At 44.1% G+C, this 25,528-nt stretch overlaps 3 protein-coding genes across 29 annotated transcripts; all 3 read right to left on the bottom strand.

Annotated features, from left to right (window-relative positions):
* Positions 1-428: 428 nt before the first annotated feature.
* LOC127343703 (isopentenyl phosphate kinase) lies at positions 429-5,022 on the bottom strand. Of its 2 annotated transcripts, none has more exons than XM_051369894.1 (13): positions 4,730-5,022; positions 3,981-4,092; positions 3,644-3,880; positions 3,305-3,402; positions 3,158-3,200; positions 2,687-2,748; positions 2,504-2,560; positions 2,063-2,098; positions 1,866-1,943; positions 1,594-1,660; positions 1,418-1,480; positions 876-979; positions 429-766 (listed from the first exon to the last, which is right to left on the bottom strand). In XM_051369894.1, the coding sequence occupies exons 2-13, from the start codon at positions 4,048-4,050 to the stop codon at positions 674-676; spliced, it is 1,008 nt and encodes a 335-aa protein (XP_051225854.1). In that variant the 5' UTR covers positions 4,051-4,092; positions 4,730-5,022; the 3' UTR covers positions 429-673. The 2 variants fall into 2 exon arrangements, with proteins under 2 accessions (XP_051225854.1, XP_051225853.1); XM_051369893.2 differs by having other exon boundaries at positions 4,662-5,021.
* Positions 5,023-11,437: 6,415 nt separating this feature from the next.
* LOC127343701 (uncharacterized) lies at positions 11,438-23,717 on the bottom strand. Of its 26 annotated transcripts, none has more exons than XR_011755803.1 (14): positions 23,523-23,717; positions 22,114-22,493; positions 21,938-22,020; positions 21,787-21,853; positions 21,604-21,709; positions 21,442-21,529; positions 21,254-21,353; positions 21,094-21,167; positions 20,970-21,022; positions 20,274-20,328; positions 14,654-20,155; positions 14,342-14,413; positions 11,966-12,102; positions 11,438-11,734 (listed from the first exon to the last, which is right to left on the bottom strand). XR_011755803.1 is itself a non-coding variant. In XM_051369889.2 (11 exons), exons 2-11 carry the CDS (start codon positions 22,487-22,489, stop codon positions 19,952-19,954), a joined length of 1,206 nt encoding a protein of 401 aa, XP_051225849.1. In that variant the 5' UTR covers positions 22,490-22,493; positions 23,523-23,717; the 3' UTR covers positions 13,463-19,951. The 26 variants fall into 26 exon arrangements, 1 of the variants encoding a protein (XP_051225849.1); XR_011755805.1 differs by lacking the exon at positions 14,342-14,413 and having other exon boundaries at positions 14,654-14,769; positions 14,850-20,155; XR_011755806.1 differs by lacking the exon at positions 14,342-14,413 and having other exon boundaries at positions 14,654-14,769; positions 14,947-20,155.
* A 557-nt stretch (positions 23,718-24,274) lies between these two features.
* Positions 24,275-25,324, bottom strand: LOC127339872 (F-box protein At5g10340-like). Its single transcript, XM_051365674.1, has one exon. It carries the CDS (start codon positions 25,322-25,324, stop codon positions 24,275-24,277), a length of 1,050 nt encoding a protein of 349 aa, XP_051221634.1.
* Positions 25,325-25,528: the final 204 nt, after the last annotated feature.

Raw genomic sequence — 25,528 nt, 5'->3', positions numbered from 1 at the left:
ATCTTTTCAGGCCATATACTTGGGTCGTAGTACGATTTCCGGATTTGAATGTAGATTTTTGTAGGACGAGCTACATGGTCTTTGGATGTAAAATTCATATTGACACGAAAATTTTCTGCTGAATCGGCATATTGACACGAAAAATCACTGCTTGTACTGTGTTGTTTGTTGTGCTCAGTGCAGCTGCGGAACAATCTTACCTCGAGAATACCAGCGTGGCCAGCCAACCTGACACTGAAATCGGTGGATCCCGGCCTCTCCGGAACAAAACAGAACGAGTTTGCACATGGCTAGCCTAATCTGAAAATGTACTATTACTTGATGATCCTTTTAAACCCACCATTATTTCATCCAGCACGAGAAGTTACAAAAATAATAAAACCCCATTGGGGATTCCAAAAAGCCCTCTCACGTCACACCAGAGCAAATGGTGAGCAATAAATCAACTGTGATTTTCTCGTAAGGAAACCGAACAGCCAAATGGTGAGCGAAACCTCTACATTTTCGCAACATTGGGTCCATTAAAATCAACCGTCGGAAACAACAGTTTGATGCTCTGCAGTAGGAAGTGACCTAAAAATCGTTCTCTGACGAACTTAAAGCTCACCAGCAGTTCCTATAACCGAAAAGGTGCTGCGAATCAAACGCGTAGAATACATTTGTGGCGAGAAATCTACTTGGCAGAGCGTATAACAGTTCCAAACCAATCGTCCGAGCTGGTGTCCACATCCCCCTTTAAGGCTCTGAGGGAGTCGTCCGTACCAACCTGCATCACAGATACGAGACTTCAACAAAACTCTACTATAATATCACATAATGAATAAGAGTCCATAGAGTTTTTGAAGTTTAACGATGATTAGAGGAAACATTAATACCTTCGTAATGTACACATCCACTCCGAGCCGAGCTATTGCAGCAGCTTCCAATATTTTGGTCTCCATTCCTCCGGTGGTGTCGTGTGCAGCTACCGATGTTTTCACTGCAGTCAATAGCAGGATATCTTAGGCTTCCACTAGTGATAGTACGGAGTAGTTTACAAGCAGTAAATCTGGATAATGAGTTTAGTCTCTTCTAAGTCCAATAAACCATGATTGTCATACCAGCCACTAGTATCCCAAATTATTGCCAACTCTCTTAGAGCATCTCATTCAAAATGTTGAAAAGACTGATACACTTTTTTTTCCTTCAAATGATACATAACAATAGACCATGCATTTGGTGATTATAAGGTTTTCAGTTGGGAATCATCACTAACTACTTTGATCAGGTGTGACTTTTTTGGTTTGATACAATTATTATCTTCGATTTGCTATGTTCAACCCCTGTAGCAGCATGCCTTCCTCAGTATATACTATATAAGTAGGAAGAAGTGCCATGAAACCATTATGGTATATACGGAAGGGAGACAAGATGGTACCTCCTCTTTTGTTGCCTTGTAATACAGGTTTTACAACAGACCAGCCTCCATTGTCATCTACCTCTGTTAAGCAAGCAGGTCAGTTAAGTTTTTTCCATCCATATGTTTCCCTTTTCTCCCAAAGAGATCTAAAAATCTGAAATTACAAAAATGATCTACAACAGGTGAATGCTAACCTATCTCTCTGAGAAGTACTGCATCTGGGTCAGTTGGAGGACGGTCATATACTCCCTGAACATCTGTCTAAATCTCAATTGTCAGAGAGCTACATAGAAGTCTAAGCATAAATAAAACAATGAAACACCTGATGCAAACAAATTAAGTAAAATGAAGGCTGTCTCATAAAACAAAATCAACTTATAAGAAAGAAAGTATAGCCAACACAACAAGTTGCTGCACTGTTAGAATAAATGATCAAGTCATGGTAAAGGAGACAAGGTAACAGTACCAGAAATACGACATATTTTGGACACAGAAGCTGTGCAAGGTGGCGTATAATGACATCTCCACTCAATATGGTGCAGGCCTGGTCATTTAATTCTAATATCAGTCTTAGGACAAGTGAACAACAAGATTGCCATAGTACAGGACAACCTGTATGTGAATCTAAACGAGAATGTGGGCATAATCCAATTTTAAACTCACCAGTAGCTCATCAAGAACACCATCTCCATGCAAGACCTATGAAACAATGGACCATTATTCTACACCAAAAACTGAAGCTGCAACATTGTGTTCTTTTTATGCGTAGATGGAAACAAGTGGCAGTTAGGTGGTACCTCCCTTATTCTTACAACATTGCAGTGTCCGAGTTAAATTCAAATTTCAGAACTAATTCATTACTTAAAAATACACATCAGAGCAATGTTAGCAACCGATAAGTATTGTGAATCCTCTCAGCTTATCAAAAATATTGGTGAAGGTTGCTCATTAAACACATGCCTACAGAATATGCTACGAATAACCAGAAACAACATTTTTGCCATACATGATTCACATGATAATTATATTACTTAAACTGACAACTTAGGTCAAAGAAAATTTCTACAGACATAGTTATTCAAAATCTTAGATGCAACAGCTTACAGGGACAAAGCCAGCATGGAGCGACTGAATGATTTGAGAAGCATTGGCTGAGACAAGCTGCAAATGCAAATATGTGAAATAATAAGCAAAATACATCTTTGTTAACAGGATTCGACATAGACCCACAAGAACTGTGTATGTCAGTAGTCTACCAAAGACGCGGCAATTCTCTAGTTTGCTTACCTTCCTTTGCTGAGTAGACCATCCACAAGCAAATGGTGACAATCCAATGGACGGTATTCCTTCTGCAGAAGCATATTCAGTTCAACAAGTCAATAACTTACAACTGATCCACACTAACAAATTAATAGTTGTTATAGACCACAAATTGGACACATTAACTGGTCAGTTTAATTGAAAATCCATCAATATGACAGATACTAGATTACTAGTGTTATTGATATATGGACATGCATCCTTGCAACTGTAAGTAACAACTCCATACCATGAAAGAATTCATTACAGATCAACACAAAGGAACAGACACAGATCTAGTGGAGAAACAAGAATAAACATAATCATGAATTTCAAATACCCATGCAACAGAACACTAGTGACAACACACTAGCCGGCCATAATGACAGGTTACCATAGTAAGCATGTATCTGAATTATTAGCATAAAGTGCAGCAGTCTTCATTTCCATGTAGTGTACCTCTTGCCAATGCTCTAACGACTTCTTGGTTGAGAGAAGTCACCTAAACAACAATGTAACATCATTAGAACATTGTTCAAGTATTGCATCAGAGAAGAATGGCATGCCTTTCAATTATTAGAAGTAGAATTTAGAAATGGTACATACTGAAATTCTGGTAGCCACAAAGCCAGCCTTCACCAGGGGTGTATGCAACCCTCCCTTATGGACTCCAGATCTACTTGCTTGGAAGTGACCAAAAGAACCTGAAGCATTAAATTCAGGTAGCAGATTATTACAATCTCAACATCACTGAACAACACAATTACAAACTCAAACTCTAGCGGTCCAATTATAGGTACATGTATTACAGGCAACATATAATTTACCAATCTCCCTTGTTGTTTAGCACTGTCCCTCCGGAAGGACCGAGAGACTATCAATCAGACGACCCAACTTAAATTGAACCACAGCACAGAGGTAGAACAGATTCCGAGCTATACATACCGGCACCGTGGACGACGATGAAGTTGGTGTCGATCCCCAGCCCAGCCATATCCCTGAACCCGTCCGTGTCCACGACCGGGTCGGCCGGATCGCCGGGCCTCCTGCTCCAGTCCATCCCCATGGCCTTCCCCGGGGCGGCGTCGCTGGACATGGCCTGCCGCAGCTGCGCGCACGCCGACCGCAGGCTCCCCTCGTCGATGCTCTCCAGCTCCCCCTTGTTCGTGATGGCCGCTCCGCCTGCGTGCGTCAGCAGATTTCGTCCTCTGAATCAATCAACACCGGCGGCAGAGGAAATAAATACACAGCTATAGAAGTGCACAAGAAAAGGGGTTAGCACCTAGCTTCACGATGCATCGGACTGGGCGAGGGGTTGCGGGGCTCCGCTGCTCTGTCGCTGCCTCCGCCATGGGCAGTGGCGGACGCAGGAAAAAATTTGAGGGTGGGCACACCTAAAAAAAATTTGAGCGCACCAAAATTGTGAAAAAGTTTGCCAAATGAATAATATGCAAGACAAATTGATTGTCCATATTAAAGTTCAATACATATATCAAATATGCACCATTGCAATACAAATAGTTGAAAACGTAAAAAAGAGTCTTAAAAAGAACCAAAATACCACTACAATCTAGTTTTTCATCCCAAAATACAACTATGCACTAACTGAGAGTAACACTAACCCAAAAAGACCTATATTCCCTTACCTATTTACAAACTAACACTATATCATTTCCACTCATTTCAACATCTTTTAAGCAAGATTTCAGCAACATGGGCATGGAGTCTAAAGCGAAATTTGGTTTTAGATCAGAGTTGGCTAGGAAGGGACAAAAGCGAGCCCATGCTGGCACACAGATACAACATCCAAGACTGATAAACTAACAAAGAATGTCCGTGTCTGACCCAGGCTTTGGTCCGTGTCGATTTTGCATTTTCTACAGACCAAACAACAGATTCTACATTCAAAGCATAGGCCTAGTCGTATGGCTCAGCAAAGGAGGGGAGCTGCGCTGGAGCAGACCTGTGCAAGGCCACAGCCAACGAGCACGGCAGACCGTGATGCGGCGCTGAATCAGAGCAACCTAGCACCTGGCAACGGCGGCGAGCAGTGGCCGGCCGAGATCCGGCGAGACCTGGAGCTAGCGTCCGGAGCAGAGGAAGAGAAGCCTGAGGGGGGTGAGCCAGGGGAGGGCCGAGACGGGCCAGCCGGCTAGTTGGCAGCGGAGGGTGCAATCGCGCAAGGGGCAGCCGCCGTCGGACGGCCGGAGAGCGGAGGGCGGAGGCCGCGGAGCTAGGTTTCGCTCTCGCTGCCTCGCTCGGCCTCACTGCTCGATGAGTCGACGTTTCGCTCGGGATTAGGCGCTCGGTTGTTCGTCGTTGGGCCGGATAGATTAGGGGCAGTGGCGGACCTTGGGCCAAATTCCTGGGGGGGCAAATGGGCTGGGGGGGCGAAAAAAAGAGGCCCAAACTGATTTTAGTGAACAAAAAGACCAAATACATGTAAAAAATAGTCTGTTTCTTCATGGGCTGGGGGGGCGATGGCCCATTTCGCCCCCACTAAGGTCCGCCAGTGATTAGGGGTATCCAGATTTTTTGTCAGATATCTGGGTGGGCCATGGCCCCCCCGGCCCACCCGCTGCGTACGCCCATGGCCATGGGAATAGCTTCTCTGCTCGTCGTCGCGCAGTCTCCGACCACCGATGGCGGAAGAGGAGGACCGGAGGACGGCCCGGGGAATCTGTCTGTCAATCTGAGCTGAGCACCAGTTGAGTGTGGTCTCCAGTGCTTGAACTCTTCTGCTGTTCCGGCCCATTCCAAACAAGTGTATTGTTGGCCCAGCCCACCCCAACACATTGGCCTGCTTTCAGCTCCAAATTTTCTTCCCAAGAGCTGGAGCAAACCCCCGGCCGCCGCACCCTGCGAGCTCCGGCGCGGCGCGCATTCTCCACCCGCGACGAGAAGACACGGCGGCGTCTCCTCCAGGTTGGGTCGCTCCAGGTTAACGCGGACCTCTGCTCTGCCGGTCGCCGTCAGGCCTCAGCTCCGCCGGCCGCCACCAATCTCTGCCCCGACTGGTTGTTCTCCGCTGCCGCCGAGCGGATCGGGTGAGCACACGCGCCCCAACTCCGTTTTCCCTGGAACCCAGTCCAGTGCGACGCCCAACATTGCCGATCGAGCCTAGCTCGCCGGCGCTGCGCAGTTCGTACCTGCCTCCTTGGGCCGACGGAGGCGAGATGCAGCGGTAATTTCAGAATATGATTAGACTACTAGTACACTGGATTAGTAGCGTAATGAAAAGATAACAGTGCCAAAGGGGGAAATTAGTAACAAGCAGGCCGAACTGGGGGGGTTTAGAAGTAATGTAGACGAAGAAAGGGGCTCAAGATCCAAAGCTATGGAAAAGGGGGGAATGCATTGCGAAGTCGATTTTTCTATGTCTGCAAATGTACCGTATGTGTTATTCCGTTCTTGCAAGTCCATATACCTTCTAGTACTATGCTATAGTACCAACTTTCCATAATCTTCGTTGACGCTGAACTCGAGTTCGATTTGACAGAAGTTTCATATGCGATGTCTTCTGAGTTCTGACCATGTTCAGTTTTTGGTTTAGACACTGCATAGAAGGATTAATCTGGATCACTTTTCCCCCTAAGCCATCCTCTGTGCACTCGGTGGGGGTGCTTGACTGTTAACACTGTGATGTGAATCCATTCCATTCCATTTGATGGTTTAATGGACTACGCTATTTACAATCTGTTCCGTCGTTGCTTGTTTAACCTTTTGCTGTAAAACATACAAATCACCACACTGTTGGGACTTGGGGTTGCAATTTCCAGTCTCAGACAAAGCACTACCGAAGGACTGGAGCAACATGTTGAAGTTGCCATAATTCCACTTTATAGGAAATGTATGTAGACCTTCATCATTTTACAAAAGTCTAGTGTTGTGATTTACAAAATGCTGCGGCACACAATCCTATTCAAGTAGCCTGTTTTGATCCTGCATCTTCTTTGCCTTCAATATTCCCTGCACCTTCTTTGAATAGTATTCATGATTCAGGAGTTTAGAGTTTTTGGTCTGGTCCACCCAGACCAAGAGTAACTTCTTTTATACTCAGTCGGGTTGGACTAGGGAAGTCAAATTTTCTTTTCATTAGCTCTCTGAGCGCTTGAGCAGCGGAGTTCAAACTTCGTGCAGTGTTCATGCACTCATTGCGTCTATTGTTAGTATAAATAATGCAGTCAAGTCTGTTGAGGCATTAAATAACTATTATCTGAGACCATTATGAAACTAGTGTTTTGTAGAGAGGTAGGGGAGGTGCTCTTGCTCTGGGAGGCAATGTGGAGAGTTATCCTTCTATTTTATTGCTTCATTATCTGACGGTACATGTTAGTTTTATATAATATGGTGCACTTTATCCACAAGCCGGAACTAGACTTGAACCAGAATCCTACTATTTCTTGATTCTTCCTAATTTAAAGATGAACTACTCAGAGATCATCAGGATCCACTCCCTAAATTGGTCTTTCTGGGCCATGTGCTGTTCACATAACACCTGACTATGATTCTCCGTTTCTTGGATACGGATTGTCATCTTAAATTTAAAATAACCTTCTTCCTCTATTGTAGTCAATACTTTTATCTTGAGAAAAAAAATGTTATGATAGTTTTGTAGTTTATATTTTTTATGATCTGGTGATGAGATAGGTGATGTGATTGCATTGCCTGAATAAAGTAAACTTGCATATTGGAACTGATATGCACATTGATTGTATCTTGCAGTGTCTTGGGTAGAACAAAGACAAACATCAACTTGATGGCAGACGATTTCAAAACACTGGTATGTTAATATTCCATCATGCGGTCTAATGGTTTAATGGACTACATTATTTACAATCTGTTCCGTCGTTGCTTGCTTAACCTTTTGCTGTAAAACATACAAATCACCACCCTGTTGGGACTTGGGGTTGCAATTTCCAGTCTCAGACAAAGCACTACCGAAAGACTGGAGCAACATGTTGAAGTTGCCATAATTCCACTTTATAGGAAATGTCTGTAGACCTTCAACATTTTACAAAAAATCTAGTGTTGTGATTTACAAAATGCTGTGACGCAAAATCCTATTCAAGTAACCTGTTTTGATCCTGCATCTTCTTTGCCTTCAATATTCCCTGCACCTTCTTTGAATAGTATTCATGATTCAGGAGTTTAGAGTTTTTGGTCTGTTCCACCCAGACCAAGAGTAATTTCTTTTATACTCAGTCGGGTTGGACTACGGAAGTCAAATTTTCTTTTCATTAGCTCTGCTAAGCTACTGGTCTTTCTAACTATCTTAGCACTTGAGCAGCGGAGTTCAAACTTCCTGCAGTGTTCATGCACTCAGTGCGTCTATTGTTAGTATAAATAATGCAGTCAAGTCTGTTGAGGCATTAAATAGCTATTATGTGAGACCGTTATGAAACTAGGGTTTTGTAGAGAGGTAGTGGAGGTGCTCTTGCTCTGGGAGGCAATGTGGAGACTTATTCTTCTGTTTTATTGCTTCATTATCTGAGGGTACATGATAGTTTTATATAATATGGTGCACTTCATCCACAAGCCGGAACTAGACTTGAACCAGAATCCTACTATTTCTCGATTCTTCCTAATTTAAAGATGACCTAACTTGGTCTTTGTGGGCCATGTGCTGTTAACATAATACCTGACCATGATTCTCAGTTTCTTGGATATTGTTTGTCATCTTAAATTTGAAATAACCTGCTTCCTCTATTGTAGTCAATACTTTTATCTTGAGAAAAAAAATATTATGATAGTTTTGTAGTTTCTATTTTTTATGATCTGGTGATGAGATAGATGATATGATTGCATTGCCTTAATAAAGTAAACTTGAATATTGGAACTAATATGCACAGTGATTGTATATTGCAGTGTCTTGAGCAGGACAAAGACAAACATCAGCTTGATGGCAGACGATTTCAAAACACTGGTATGTTAATGTACCTGTTCACATCTAAAACTTACTCATCAACATGAAGTCAAGTATTCAACATGTAATGTCACTTTATTCTATATCGAACGCTTTGGACCCCGCGAACATTTATAAAATTTCATTGATTGAGGTTGATTTTGCATTCTGAAATGCACACTTTGCTTCTAATCAGTGGTAAAAAAGGGAAAATTTGTTCTTATTTGCATTTAGTCAGGGTTTCATGTCTTTTCTGCATTGGCTTCTTTCCTATCTCATTTACCTTCCCAAGATATTTAAGGGCAGCATGGATGATTGACTTTGGACAAATCAAAAAGATTTAGCAATATAAACGTCACCATTTTTGGAAGTTGGAATTTTCTTTCCATACGCAGTTGTGCAGAACAAGATAACCTCTGAGTATTGGTATACTGTATTGGCGCAATCATGGGCCGCACTTCGTAAAATTTAACCAATGCTGGTACTAACTTGAATTTTCATAGCCTCCTGGATGGGTATTCACAACCCTAACTTGAGATTTGTGTGTAGATTACTAGAATGGAGCATGAATCAGACTTGGTTGAAGCTATTTTACAGATATGCGTCGGGAGCCAGACATAGTCTAAACAGGACTAGTAGAATCTTGTAGCAAAAAAAAATGAACATAGATTTTAACATTTATTTCGGATGTTAAAGATAAAGCCATCACGTGGGCATAGCATGGGCAAATAATATCAAGTTAAATTAGCAAATAGCTCTAGTTTTCTTTTCGTTACTTTTTTCCCTTCGTATCTCATTTGGTTTTACTATTCTATAATGATTAATGAGTGACCAGTTGTGTTCTTTGGAAAACACTGAATACCATAATTTATTTTGTGAACCGGCAGCATATTATGCATATTTTACTCATGTTAGGCTCTGTTTGGCAGGCGGATGGCATTTTAAGTTAGTTTTGCTATTTTTATATATTAACTAATCACCAACCACTATTTTAAAACCATAATAAAACTATCTTACTAGATGCAGTAAAGATTCCTATACCTAACTAGATTTGAATCACAATGTGACAGAACACATGAAAGAGAAACTAGCTCTTGGCTGAACTGAGGTAGTAGTTTTTTTTGAGGAGTTACAAACTTAGTAATTTCTCAATCATTACTCTTGTTCAGCTGTTCAATATGTTGTGGTTTTCTTGATTTCCGACCACTTTTCAACTGTCGGTTGTGCACATTGAAGATGCAATGCCATTTTCTTTTATGTGAATAGGTTAAGAAGTACTCCCTCGAAGGGCTTATTGTGGGTTATCCATTCAACTTACAGGGGCAATCTTCTTCAGATGTAAAATGTCCTTCTGCTAGTATAGTTCACTGCCTGTTTGACCTTTATTTATGTTCTTGTTGGAGAACTTTCTAAAACTGGGAAACTTGATGATTCGGAGTACACATATTGGGATGAAAATTTTATCTCAAAGGTGACAAGTCCCTTTTCCTCTGTGCACATTTTTATTGAACTTGGAGAAGGGGTGGATTGCAGTACTGCTTTACCCACTGGTTACGTTGTAGTAGTGTTATAAGACTGCTATAGGTTGTTTTGTGGGAAAATAATAGCATGTCTGTTTCCAAAGGGTTGGGTGGTGACGTTTTCTGACCGATCTTGTTGTTTTTGCAGTGTGTGGAAGCCCTTTTGAATCCTCTGAAACTGACAGATAAGTTTGCATACTCCAGGTACCAGGCTGACACCATGTTCGGTTCATGCTTTCAGTTGAGATAATCATCATAGTTGATCTGTAAGTCATTCAGCTGAAGATCTGCTTTAGTGACATTGAGAATTAATGTTCTTTGTGGACAGGGCTATCTAGACAACATGAACAGAACTATGAGATCCACAGACGATGGCACCTGAGCTCCATCTACACTAAACCAAGAAATATCATTGGGTCAGCTTCTGGTATGCATTCATGTCTGATTTTGGTAGAACCTTTTTGTTGTTGTTATCATATCTGTAGTTTACATAGTTTGATGAGCTTTTTTTACTTCTGAAATGTTCTCCAGCCTAGCGGTCAGGTCTCCCTTCAAAGCATGGATGTGAAACCAGTTCAAATCATGTCGGTACATTGATATGCAGTTCTTTGGGTCATGAAGGAAACTCTGAGCCGGTGCGTTGTTAGGCCTGCACAGCTGACATATTTCTACTGACAGTTCATTGTCTGTCAAAATAAGCTTTCCTGCTTAGCCGCTGAAGGCAAATTTGTTAGTAGATGACACTAAACTATTTGAGACTGTTTTTCTTTTCTTTCTTTCAACCTCTGTTCGTGTATGATATTTTTGGCATTAGCATCGCCTGCATGCCATACAGCTACATGAGGTGCGAGATGCATTGCCTAATCTCGTCATCTCCATAAACTAAGGATGCAAATGCATTGTTAGCAGCCTGGGTAATTAACCCCCTTCCTGCAGTTTTCAGTTTGCTTGTCGAACCAAGAATGATCAGGTGAGCTGTTGGGCGATGATGTTTCCCTTTGTCCAAAAGGGCCAAACCAGTTTTCATGCCTCAAAACATGTATTCATCACGATGCTGGCAATTCAATTTTGTCTCTTGTGTGTGGTCACTGAGATTTTCCTGCATGCATGCATTTTTTTTTTGACAATCAATACTGCATATATTCATAGTAATAAATAGTACATGGTAGATATACATGAACTGACTCCAACGAATACAAAATAAAGTCTAAAAGATAGTAATAAATCTTCGAGGTCTTCAAATTCTTTCTTCTGGAACACAATCTTGTACTCTTCTGAAGGGTAGCTAAAGATAGATAATGAACTATAGACATGTAAATACCGATGAAAGTTTTCCCATAATTTTTTGAGCCGCAACACCAAGAGTACCAACACCAGTATGTCAGGAAATAACAACCAACTAGCTTTGTCGTCATCGATGGAGAGCCGAGAGTACGAATTACCATTATCAGGGATGTAGCAACTGGGACAAAAACTATGAGAATAATCCTCCTCGCGGCACCAAAGACAAAAGATCCAAAATCGATCTGGTGGAGCAAGATCTAAAGGCCCATACCTAGAAAATTGTAATCGTTCAACACCACCATTGATGTCGGGATGTAGATTTCGTCGCTGAACGAAAGACCGAAAATTACTTATTGCAGACGATGCTGGAAAACCAACAAGAAAACGACTACCAAAATCCTAACATAATCTAATGAAAATAATACTTTTATTGAAAACTTCACGCATAGATCGGATTCCTTACTCCTCCCGGCACCGACGAAGCCAAGAAGGGAGAACCGATCAATGGGAGGCGGCTAGGAGGAGGAAGTGTGGAGGAGGAAGTGTTTCTGAACCAACCTCGTTTCGCCTACGGTTCCTGCTTGCATGCATTGATGCATATATATTCGTGTCTTGTTCCGCTCCTTTTTGGATTGTGTGCGCAAGGGATTGATCTCTGGATTACGTACGCAATCTTTTGATAAAATCATCGTTGCCTGCACATAACAGATCCCAAATCCGATCCTAACAAGTTAGGCTCACGGAGAATTTTGAGACAGTAGGTAACCTCGTATATCCAAGTCACTGCTCTACAGAATATAAGAAAAGGGAGAAAAATAGAGCCACTTGTTGAGTCACGGACTCCCTCAATCCAAACAGAAGTGCTAAAATTCTACTCCTGCACTACAAGTCTACAAGTAGTAGTAGTATTATAATAATAGCATCTCCAGTCGCGTCCTCAAAACGTTTCAAATGGCGCCGGATTAAACGTTTGAGGGACAAGTTCGCCAAGTTTGTCACCATTGAGGACGACGATGATCTCGAACTCCCACTCCCCCTTCGGAAGACTGTAGGCATTGCTACTCCAGCACGGCCACGGCCTCGGCCTCGGCCCCTACCAGCCGTGCAATTGCCCTCAATTCTTTAGATGGTGGCGGCTAGGGTTGAGGAGAGGGGCGCTAGGGTTTGTGTGTGAGAGACGATGCGAGAGCACCACTCTTTATAGGCTACAGGGAGGCGAGGGAGCGATGACGCTCATTAACGTTGGCACGGAGAGCTAGGCGCAATCCGTGCCAGCCGCAACGAGGTGTTTCGTTGCGCCTCTGGGAAAACTGCACCATTGCTGCGTGCCAATAACTTCCATTGCGAGATAGGCGATGGTTGGGCGTCATTCGTGTGTCAATGACACATCGGGCCAGCCACTCCCCGCCTCGCTTCTCACCCTCTCTAGCGTGCTCGGAACGTCCCCTGTGGAGTGGAAACGGGCTCAAGGCGCCGAACACCATATTGGGTTGTGCCGGGCGGAAAGGAACTTTGAGATGCACGACTAGAGACGAAAATATGTCCGGCGCACCTCAAAATCCTTTGGGAAACGTTGGGTGCATCTACACCTATGAGACCAAATGCACTTCCGGAAGGAACAGGTGCAAAGCAAGCAACTATCTATACAGGGACAAGTAGGAGCGCATCAACATGCGCATTCAAATTCCTCTGAAAGGGTCAGACTTGCTGATTACAGGATCGAAGATCTTGGAAAACAAAGAAGGAACCATGCATGGCTTCGGCAAGGGCTACTGGAATTAGAGTATAAATAATTGCCAAATACAGGGAAACACTTTTGCTGCCACGGTCATGATACATGCCTCGATTCCAACTTCTTCGGCATTTTAAACCTAAGAAAACATGATCTCAGGGGGATACTTGGCATGTTCCGCCGGGCGCCCAGGTCCATCGGAAGGAAAGCGAAAACCCAGATTTGCTTTATCGGGTATCAAACGGGACTGCGAGCAAATTTTTCGCTCATATGACTGCATCAGAACTTAATCTGCAGCAACATACATTTCTGACGGACAGCAATGTCTTGCAACTGCTGCTGTATCTGAGTCAGGAACGCGAGCAGGTCGCTCTGTTACAATATTGGTTGGCAAAAGTCATTGCGCAGGATGGTTACGAAATCAACTCAAACACACTTGATACATTAAGCCCTAACCTAACTAGCCCATGCGCTACCTGGTTTTCTATGAGGTTTACTTTGGAGACGGCAGGATCTGGTAATCTGATTTTGAAGCTTCACAATTTCCATTCGCCGCTCCTGCATCAATGGGCAGCACTCCTACCGGCAGAAGAGCATTTTGCACATACCAATCATCTGATGGATGTGAAATGAGGTTATATGTTCAAAACCAGATTGCCATGATATTCATGATAAAAGCTGCAAAGACAGCCACAGCAACCTGCAAACATATCAGACAACGCCTTCTGGAAAGTACCAGTACCAGAATTTCAGAGATGGACTCCACGCCCAGCCTAGCAACTCTGGACAGCAATTCCGTTAGTATCAAGACCTAATGCATGATAAGAATCGATGTTCTTGCAAATCAATCTCCCAACAACGCAAGAACTTCCTATCACCAGACCATTGCCCTCGTACACTTGGTCTGCTGTTGAAACCTAATCCTAATCAGCTGCCATGAGAAAATTTTCATCTAAAGCTTATTTTCAGGCTCTTTATTTCTTACTAGTGACTCCAACAAAATTACCAAAAGAAAACGGGTTATAAATAAATACATTTTTAGACTCGACAGCAGCAACCTTCATGCTTCCATGGAAGTGTCCAGGTCTGCATTGCTATGTTGTTTACGCCATTGTAGTGCAAGGGTATCGCTTTAGGCAACATAATTCAGGATAAAATGTAGCCTACTAAAATCGAATCGAATAAAGGCAAACTGTGTATACCTGTCAAAGAAGGGCGGACATGGTAGAGTATCTCCACTTGTGTCCGGGAGGTCCTGGGTTCGAATCAGCCTCCTTGCATAATAATAATAAAGCAAGGGAATGACTGCCTAGAAATACCCTTCCCCAGACCGCACAATGCGTGGGAGCTTTCCGCACTGGGTACACCCTTTTTGTTTATACTAGTAAAATTTACCGATAATTCAGTTTCAATAGCTTTTAGTTCCCTATATAGTGTACAAATGTGCAACATCAGTTACTAACCGCAGCAATGGATGGCAAGACTGTCCAGGTGAGCAGAGAAAACTTCCTTACCAGCTACCGCTGACCTTTTGACAAAGAAGCATCAGCACGCTCCTTGTTGATAGTGCAGAATACACTTGAAGGTAGGTATGTATTACAGTCCAAGCACCTAGCTGGATAGATTACACCTAACAAGGTACAGAGAACAGACTCAGCTACCAAGAACAACCGAAACTTGCATAGAGAAACAACAGAATACTATATTTACCTTTAATGAGACATGACAAATATAACTATGAAACTTAAGCTTGACAACATGCATGATCGAATATCAAGTCAAAAAGGGAATAGAATCACAGGTTGACCTCAATGTTAAAGTTTCATCACCCATTATGTGTAAAATGTTTCACCTTCACCATTTTTAGCTCATAGTTGCAGCCTGTAGAACAATTCAGAACCATAAAAGTTTCGCAAGCAAAAACAATTATCATTAAAAAATGTTCTAGCTGACCTGAGGACCTGCAGTACCTACTATTAACTCATCATAACTTTAGCCGATCGAAATATCAAATGCCTTCAGCATGGTACTAAATAATGGTTGTTGTTGTTCTTGTTGTATCTACAAATAAAGCACAACTATAGCCATTGAGCTGACATAAAATAGCTACCCACTCAAGCTAAACCGACAATCTTTTCACTAACCGCAAATGTAGAACAGAAAACCATGTATCATCAAGTCAAAAACATATCAACCTAAGAGAACCCTAGGGGGCTCACGAGCCACTCCACATAGCTCCGGAAGCCAGCAGCCACCCCAGACATCCACCACCACCGTTCAACTCCCTCACCCCCTCCGGAGGAGGCCGCTGGATGGCAAACGGTGGCAAAGCTTCGTCACTGCCCTTTTCCCTGACCAACCCCCTCATTTGTGAACCTTTCGGCTCCGGATCCAGCGCCCTTTTCCCCTTACCAACCCCCTCAGGCCTTGTTTGGCAGGCCGGATATGCCAGGGTTTGTCCAAAACACTCTGAAAACGCGACCCACCCCTCGCAGAACAAGAACGAAAAGGCTTCACCTTCCGAACCGAGTAACCCTAGAACGACATCATCCCCATGTCATCAGTCGGATCTAACCAGCACCATCCCTTACCGATGACCCTCGGCCCACATCGGCTGAATCTGGGCTTGGGCAGGCTTCTGCGGCAGAAGAGCAGCGGCCCACGGGAGAGAAGGAAACAACCGCAGCCCCTTGGCCATGACCACTACCCTTAAGGTCTACAAACATCCAACAACTCAACGGGCGCATCCATGGGCCAAGGCCGCGCATCTCAAGCACGGGTTTGGGCTTCAAGTCCACTCAAGGACGTGACAAGAGCACCTTTGTCTTGCCACTCTAGACGAAAATACGGTTCCGTGACCGTCTGCCCGTCTGGCACCTTGCCTAGCGGCGTGGACCAGCCAGGGGAGGACATGATACTAGCGGCGAAGAGGAATCGCCACCCAAATTGTTGTAATCTTTGGAGAGAACCTCTTGAGCAATATATTCACCTTCTGCCGGAGCAAGAATGAAAAGGCTTCACCCTCCGAACCGAGTGACCCTAGAACGACATCAAGCCCCATGTCATCCGTCGGATTTAGCCAGGACCATCCCTCGCCGACGATCCTCACCCTGCATCGCTGAATCTAGGCTTGGATGGGCTTCTGTGGTAGAAGAGCTGCGGCCCACGGGAGGGAAAGAGACAACCAAAGCGCCTTGGCCACGACCACTACCCCCAAGGTCGACAAACATCCAACAGCCCGATGGGTGCATCCACAGGCCACACATATCGAGCACGGGTTAGGACTTCTGGTCCATTTAAGGACGTGACCTTACTCGTGGGATCCATCAAGGAGACCCCATATCACCTTACTTGTTTTTGTTGGCAGCGGGTCTTTCGTGCCTCCTAAACCATTGAAGTCACTCATCAGTGCTTAGCGCCATTAAAGTGGCTCCATCGGCTACAAGTGAGGGTATTATAAAAGTTGCGAGTTCTTTGGAGGCTTATTGTCAAGCATCAGGTCAGCGTATCAATGGTGACAAGTCATCAATATATTTTAGTAAAAAGTGCTCTCAGAATAGTAGAGATGAGATAAAAACAAAGTTGCAAGTCACAAATGAAACACTTTCAGATAAATATCTTGGTATGCCATCCGATGTGGGGAATTCAGAAAATGGAGCTTTTAAATATCTGAAGGACCGTGTTTGGTCTAAAATTAAGGGTTGGATGGAAAAGGTACTGTAGGTGGCAAAGAGGTACTCATAAAATATATTGGTATTTTCCATGGCTTGTTTTAAGCTTCCCCGGCGTCTTTGTCTTCATATTAATTCGCTGATCAGACAATTTTGGTGGGGAAGTAAGCAAGGAGAAAGGAAACCTAGTATCCTGGGAAGAAATGACTAAACCAAAGTGCTGTTTAATTTGGCTTTGTTAGCTCGTTAGTGATGGCGCATATTGCAGGAACCCTCCACATTGAGTGGTCGAGTTTTAAAAGCTGTATATTTCCCTACATCCTCGTTTCTGTCAGCCCAACTAGGTCCCCGTCTATCGTAGATTTGGAGAGCGTTGATGGAAGGGAAGGATGTTCTAGTGCAGGGACTAGTAAGAAGGATGTTCTAGGCCACTACAAACATCTGGACTGATAATTGGTTGCCTAGAGACCATATGCTTCGGCCTCTGACTTGTTTGTCTAATGAACCTCCACAGCTTGTGGCGGAGCTTATTAATGCACCTATGAAGAGATGGAATTCAGAGAAGATCGCCAGTGTTTCTTGCCTTTTGATGCTGCGGTTATCAAAGGAATACCACTATGCAATGGGGCTCTACCAGATTTTTGGTCTTGGTATTATGAGAAGAGAGGACAATTCTCAGTCAGGCTGGTTTATAGGATGCTAGTTGATAATGAACAGCAGCGGGAGGCTTGGTTGAGTGGGTCGTCAGGTGGCTCCAATTCAGAAGTCGAGTGTAAGTGTTGGACGAAGATGAGGAAGGTGCAGGTTCCCTCTAAACTGAAAGTTTTCTTATGGTGTTTGGCAAAACAATCTCTACCGACAGCTGATCTTCTCCGTCATCGTAGTATGGCTACAACATCGAGGTACACCTTGTGTGGAGCTGTTGATTCTTGGAAGCACTCTTTGTTGGAATGTGTTATGGCAAGAAGCGTTTGGGCATTATGTGATGAGGAACTAGTGGAGCACTTATTTCATTCCATGGAACCTTCGGCGAAACAGTGGATTTTTTCTCCAATGGAAGCGCTATCTCATTCAGATTTTACCAAGGTACTGGTCACAATTTGGCCAATTGGGACAGCCCGATGCAAAGCTATTCATGAGCAAAACTTTCAGAGTCCGATATCTACTCTTTTTTTGAAAGCGAGTCCGCTATCTACTCATTTATTTATAGGAGATAAATCTCTGATCTCCAACAACTTGTGAAGCCTGTAGTTTGAAACCCGCTCAACCGGTGGCAAGAGGGTCGGGGAGCTGGCTGGCTCCACCTTCTGGCTTCTCCAAGATCACCATTGATGGAGCTATGTCTCCTACAAGCAATCAAGGCGCGGTTGGTGCTATCAGTCAAAACCAAGAAGCCATATTCATGGGTGCAACAGGGACAGTTTTTCCTGAACATTTCAGACCCAAATGTTCTTGAAACTTTGGCTTGTAGGGAGGCTCTAGCTCTGGCCGAGGACTTTGATTTGTGTCAGGTCGGTATTACCTCGGACTGTCAAGGATTTATTAGAGATCTAGCAGATGCTTCTGGAGGTTCTAACACATCTGTTATTCGAGAGATCAATGAGTATTCACTCAGGTTAGCTGCTGTTCGTTTCATGCATGAACGAAGGCAATATACAGTAGAAGCTCACAATCTAGCCCGTGCAGCTACATCTCTCGATCTGGGGCGTCACCTGTGGCTGTGAAATCCCCCAGAAATTGTGCCGATTCTTAGTTCAGTTTCGAACATTATTGCTTAATAAAGTGGGGCAGTTCATCTAAAAAAATATTAAGGACGTGACGAGAGCACCTTTGTCTGTGTCACCCGAGAAGAAGATACTTTATGTGACTGTCTGCCGCATTGGCCAGCGGCGTCGACCGGCTAAGGAAGGGGAGGAGGGTGCTGGCGGCGGAGAGGGAATCACCACCCGAATCTCTATAATATTCGGAAAGAGCCTTTTGAGCAATATATTCGGGTGCGGAGGGCTCACTGTAACAGTTCATCTTTTTGTTCACCCTAGGAGGGCTCACTGTAATAGTTCTCGCAAACTCTGGGCTAGACAAGAGGGAGGGCACATCTCGAGAACAGTTTAGGGCTTCCACCCACTCATGGACGTACCGAGAGCACACGGAGATACGGTTCCCGTGACCGCCGTCCGCCACTTTGTGTAGCGGCGTCGCCCGGGGATGCCGAGGGAAGCTAGGAAGGAGAAGAATATGGTGGCAGCGGGGAGGGAATAGCCACCCGAATCGCCGTAATAGGCAGCACGGAGCTGGTTAGCACTGAAATATTTGGAGAGAGCCTTTTGAACAAAATTTCTAAGAGAAGCTAAAGCTTGTACGTCTTCGTTTTGGGTACCACCCAATGATAGGTCGCAAGAAAACCACACGCAAGGTCATAGCATAAACTATCTGACTTTATTCAAAGAAGAAAACACATGTCAGCTTTATAGCACCTAGAAAAGAAGGCACTGAGCCTGATAGGCACAACAGCTGCATCTGAACCGGAAGAGGTGCACCACTACAATCATAAATTGCATTTCTGGGTGGCTGCATGGACAGAATTCCGCTTCTCCAGCTCCTTCACAGCCACCCAAAATGCGAGCACCCTTATCGTCTCACTTCCCTCCGTCAGAGAGCACACAGTAGGAGATGGAGCCCCTTCATCTGGGTCGTTTCTCAATTTCGGGTTTGGTGCAACATATACTGAGTTGCTCACAGACTAGGCAAGAAGGGGCAGGGGCGCCCTGGGAAGGTTGGTTTGCAGCGGCGAAGATTCGGCGACTTGGCTGGGATATGTATAGGACACACCACTGGTTTGTTAGGATCGTCTCCGTAGAGATCAGTTTTAAATCTCAGAAAAATTATTCCTGCTAAGCAAGCAATCAATCTGCATGTTAAGTTGATACTGCTTTTCAGGCTAATACGCTTGGCCTGTTTGTTGGCAGGTCAATTGAGAACATACTACGCGTGCAAGACGTTTAGTGGGTCAATGGCAATCACGAGTTCGTGATCCTACAAAAGCGCCCAGATTCTAACTCACAAATCCCTCTTAGCCAAGTTCACCTCTCCAACATACATCAAGTAGGTTAGACCTCCAGGTGAGGTGTCCTTGCTGCAAGTTCACTGGGCTTTCGACCCAGATGTACCCTCGCCGCCGTCCATCGGGGCTTTGCCCTTGCGCCGAGCTATGTCATCGGACTGCAGGGTAATAGGGTGATGGGGCGCCTTGAATTGTACGATGACAAGCAGAATGTTCTCACTTGGCCTTGAAGATGGTACACTCAGCCCATGCAGGGTCTCACACAGGTCGCGGAGATCAATCCCCTGTTTTGGTCACATGACAGCAAATAAGGAGACAAATGAACCAAGAGCCAACCAACAAGAAATACTGTGAACTATTTTTCTCAGTCAACTTGGCAACAAAAGCATGCTGGATACATACCGGCCTCACTCCCTGGTAGGCAAACTCGACGAGGCTCAAGTTTTGTAATACATCGCTGCAAAAATTAAGAATGGAGGCATAAATTTATAGTACAATACTCAGTATGCAAATGAAAAACTTGTGTATTATATGCATATTTGGCCAAGCATGTTAAACACATTTTCAGGTCGAAAAGATCATACGAGATCTATCATATATGAAAAGGCCAAAATACATTGTGAGGCCCAATTTAGGGTGACTGTAGATATTTTAGTTACTGTACCATGACAAAGATAACATCATAACAGGGTAAATGCATTCATAAATGCCATATTTCTATATTAAAATTTAAAAGAATCAAGTAAGTTAAGCCCAGAAAAATATAGAGTAGATTATGGAAAGCTAAGGAACAAGTATATGGGAAGGGAGCAGCAGCACCAATTACTCCTGCATATCTGTGTCATCAATGTATGAGAGATGATTTTCACTTTGAACTTTTAAGTCATTATGTTGCAGTTCTGAAACTACTTGGGGAAGGATTTTCAGAGCATGAAATTAGGAGAGGAAGACATGGTCCCTTTTCGAAGAAGGGACATTAGAAAGGAATTCTCCAGGTTCAGTTAAGTTGCTGTCTCTTTTTCCCAACCCATCAATGACCCAGCAATTGAAAAAAAAAAGATACCAAACTATAGTGTATTGTGGTACTATATAACTTACATGACGGTAGAACCAGCCAGGATAATGTACTCTGGCCCCTCTTGAATATTTTCCTAAATGGAAAAATGTGAGACAATATTTGTCGGTAGGCAAACTTAAACTAGAATATACTAGTTATACTTACAAATACAATGTCTGAAGTACACATAGATTGCAAAGCAGGAGGCAATCTTCTAGTAGCCATGTAACTCATATCCCCTTAGACAAAATTAAGGTAAGTGTCAACATAGGATTAAGTAATATTATTGAGAAAAGAACTATCAAACAGAATTAGAGAATTATACTGAAAGGTCTTCTGATTTCGATAGCATTGTGGACAGTCCCAGAGCAGCAATACCATTGCTTGAAAATCCCGAGGTTTCCAGTGATTATAAGAGCTACAGTCTTTTTAATAGTGTGGGAACAAATTTAGGAATCACGAATTAAGAAATCACAAATAAAGTTGCAGCAAAACCATAAAGCGAGATTGTACCTTTCCATTCTTAGACTGTACACACAATGAATAAGAATCCGAATTGACCGGTTCCAATGACTCGTTGTGTGACAGCACTCTTCTAACACTGCAATGCATATTCACTATGATAAATGTGTGCCAGAAGCATGTGCTAAGAATAGCTTCAGTTCAAAAAACTACCGTTCAGAAGCAACTTCCAGTAAATTGGCCAGGTCACTTTCAGGATCAACATGGTTTCGTACTTGAAGGTACAAGTGTTGGACACAAAAGAGTGCGCCAGCTTGAGCTAAACGAAAATTCAAATAAGTGGGTTTGCTTGTATTAATATGTTCAATCAATATAACAATGTAAAATCCCCCAAACCTTCAAATGGGTGCTTCTGAAAAAATGCATTTGCTTCACATATGTCCAGATCCTGAAACCTTCCACTCTGAAAAGCAAGCAAAATAACTGTTACGAAGTAAGAAAGTCAAGTCTGTAAACAAACATGATTTAAATCATCACCAAGCATAACCTGTAGTATCTCCTGCAGGTAAGCAGACAGAATAGCTGATCCATCTAAAATATAAGCTTCTGTTGCTGCAGATGGGTGAACAGCTGGACACATTGCAAACAATTAGGTAAAATGCTAGACACGAGTTAAAGTACAAAAGAAATCAACTGTACAGTAAGCAGGTTACTATAAGTTACCATGTGGATTAACAGTAATCTGCTCGCGGTCGCTGCGACGGCGCCGGAGATAGTTTGTGACACTGGGTCCCAGCAGACAGACACCCAAACCAATACCAATCCACCACCTATAAGACCAAACAAAGCTGCCAGCCTTGTGAAGTATGGCACCACCGCCTAGTCCTACGACAATCGGAAGTCCAGGACGAGATGGAGCGGGCGGCACACGGGGTGGGGTCTGTGGGATGCGTGGAGTCCTGAAAGGAACCCTGATACGTCCTAGGTAGTTCAAGACTTGGGAACTGAACGCAAGATTCAGCACATGTCCTTCCGCATCCTCCCGGCCGAGTGTGTACTCCAGATATTTCATTGCCATGTGAAGTACAAAACTCCCCATTTTTCTGAAACAGAATAATGAGCAATCACAGAATAAGACTCGACAAATTTTTTTTTGCCAATCCCATAATGAAACTTCTGCTTCTAGGACCATAATCAAGTTTGATTGCATCACAAAGGAGAACTGCACATCAAGGAAAAAATAAATGCAGATAAATTACACTTAGTCACATGAACTACTGCTGAGAGCAATGTTGTGGCTGGGCAAGGAGGGTCAGAACACCACTTTTCCATCACAAAGCAACAAGGGATGCAAAGAAGGAGAATATAAAGAAACTTAAAATGGCTACATGTATAGTAGTAACAGATAGACCGCCAAATATCTATGATGTAATCAGATGGTACATAGTAACAGAACGACATTGCAAAAATTGATTACATTAAGCCTGCAAGACATTGAACATTTTTTTGCATTGTCGTGGCTTACAGGAAATGCCTCAAGGAAACTGTCAAATAGTAGTAAATAATCAGTATCCTGATGAGCACTACTTACTTCATTCTAGATAAACAAACTGCAACCGATTGCAGATAAGATAGATCCAAAACAGGAAAAGGCCGAGGCAGCAGTAAGCCAGCAACCGATAACCCTTAGCAATTCGTTGAGGTGAAGCACGTCGTACCGGAGGCGAGGACCGTCTCGCCCTCCCCGCCCCTGCTCATGGTGATTCCGATCTAGAGACAAAACTCCACCCGCGGCTAGATAGCGGAGGAGCAGCGTGGTCGCGCCTCCTTCCCGCTTCGCTCAACGACCACACCCACACCCACACGGCGGCGTCCCTAAGAGTACACAATCCCAGTACGTCGCTGCAATGCCGCGCCTACCCGCCGCCGCGCCTAGGGCCGCATTCGGCACCTCTTCGCGCACCAATACACCTCGTACTCCGCCCCCAATGCTACGTCCTATCCGCCATTGCGCACTACCAGCCGCCGAGCCTATCCGCCGGGCCGCCGCCGCGACCGACAAGTCGCGCCTCAACGCCGGGCCCGACCTGTCCACGCCTCAACGGCATAAGGCGGAGGAGAGCAGAGATTACCTAGGTCTGCGCTGCGGAAGCAGCGGCCACTTCGCAGGCCGCGCCCCTCCGCCTCTCGCTCCGGGATCCTCCGCTTCTCGCTTCTCGCTCCTCGCTCCCGGCACCTCCGCCTCTCGCTCCTGGCTTCCTTCCGGCCCGCCGCGCCGAGAATTTCAGAAGCGAATGGAAGAAGGAAGAGACAGACGTCTTCGGGAACAGTCAACGTTATGCTTTATATTTTCTCCTCAAAGAAAAATAAAAAAGCATGCGAAGCGAAAATAGATACCGCCGTGGAAAAGATCGATCGGCCACTCCACCGTGAAAAATAGGCAGTTTTCTAGTACGGAGTACCTTGGATTCATATTACTTGCGATAAAAATAGATGTATGTATAATTAAAATATGTCTAGATACATCTATAATAGTGTTAAGTAATATAAATCAGATGACCAAAAATATATTCAGTCACACGGCACAACATGGCAGGATTAGGAATTTATGCAACGGACACATAGGTAACATTTCACTTGAGAATTACACGGTCTATTTTTCTTCTTTTTGATAGTAGATCTATATAATGCTTCGAAGAATTTTCTAGGAAAACCTTAAAAGGGAATTCTCTGCCAACTAAAACTTTATAGAGACAAAACACTTGGGCAAATGGGATCCCGCCAAAATCCCACTTCTAATTCAATTTATAATTTAACTACAGATTTAAACTAAAAATTATAAAATAAACTCGAAGTGAGATTTTCACGGGATCCCGCTTGACAATTAAAAATGCTCCAAGTTCAAACTACAAATGCTGATACTAGAGGAGTGGTGTTCCAAAGTCTTTAATGCGTCTGCACATCTCGAATAACAGGGGTCATAGATCTTTAACACCCTTTCTCCTCCCATCTTAATTCGAAGGTAGAATAAGAGCTTCCGGTCACCACGTAGCACCCTCAGAGGCGTCATCCGATAATACATGGCCGAGTCCAGTGGAATCGTGTATTTTTTGACCCATATGCTCTTGTCGAGATCTCTTAGGATCCATATGTTTGTGCATCCACTGTAGGTGTTGTTGGTCTCTCCTTGAGCCATGCATAGGGCACCATTAAGCTCGCCTAAGCTGATTTTACTATCCTGGAGTTTCACATTTGGTGGGCCTTTGATCCCCTTCTTCCAATCCTCGCTCTCGAGGTCGAAGCATAATATGATGTCTCCATCGGGTTGTGGTGCCACCAATAGATGTAGCACACCATTGACCACCACAGGGCGGTTTCTATACGAGGCATTTGTAGGGTGTGGTTCCTTATGTCTCCACCCGACACCATCTCCTACCGTGAGGACCTCGCATATATGATCACCAAGGCACACGACCTTGTAAGCTCCTGACGGAGCGGCGCGGCCAAAGCCCTGAGTACGGCCCTTTAAGCAGGTCACGAGCACCTTCTTAGTAGCAAGGTCGATTATCCTCGCGACTTGTTCGTTGCCATGGTCACCGATAACACATACATGGTCATCGGTGGCAATGCAGATAGACGTCAAGAACCAACCGACATCATTGATTACTCTCACAACGTTGCCATCCATGTCCATCAACCGCAAGGATGGCACCTTGCTGTGGTCGACGGCGAGGAGCGGCTCGACTCGTGACTTAAGCACGGCAACAAAAGCCGGGTCGGAGATAAGGGTTTGCCACTCTCTGGAGACGCATCGGAAGCGGCACAAGGACTTTACGGGTAACCATGACAGGATGTCGAAGATCACGTCGTGTGGCAACGTGACAGAAGCAACGGAGCTAGAACAACAGCGCAAGGAAGATAGCATAATCCCCATGGTACTTGACTGCTTTGCTCCTCCCGATCGTTCTCCCAGCCGAAATCGGCGGCGTGTGTCTACCGTGCTCCGTGGAGATCTTCCCGGCTCGTTACGAGACCGCTCGTTGACGGAGACTTCGGGATTGCTTTGATTAGACACGATGAGATCAGGGGATAATAACTGATTATTCACAATCAAAACGGTTTAGGACCGAGATCATGC

This window comes from Lolium perenne, chromosome 3 (genome assembly GCF_019359855.2).
Source record: "Lolium perenne isolate Kyuss_39 chromosome 3, Kyuss_2.0, whole genome shotgun sequence".
Classification (NCBI taxonomy): Eukaryota; Viridiplantae; Streptophyta; class Magnoliopsida; order Poales; family Poaceae; genus Lolium; species Lolium perenne.
The sequence above is the reverse complement of the archived record's forward strand: the minus strand, read 5'-3'. Positions and strand labels throughout refer to the sequence as shown.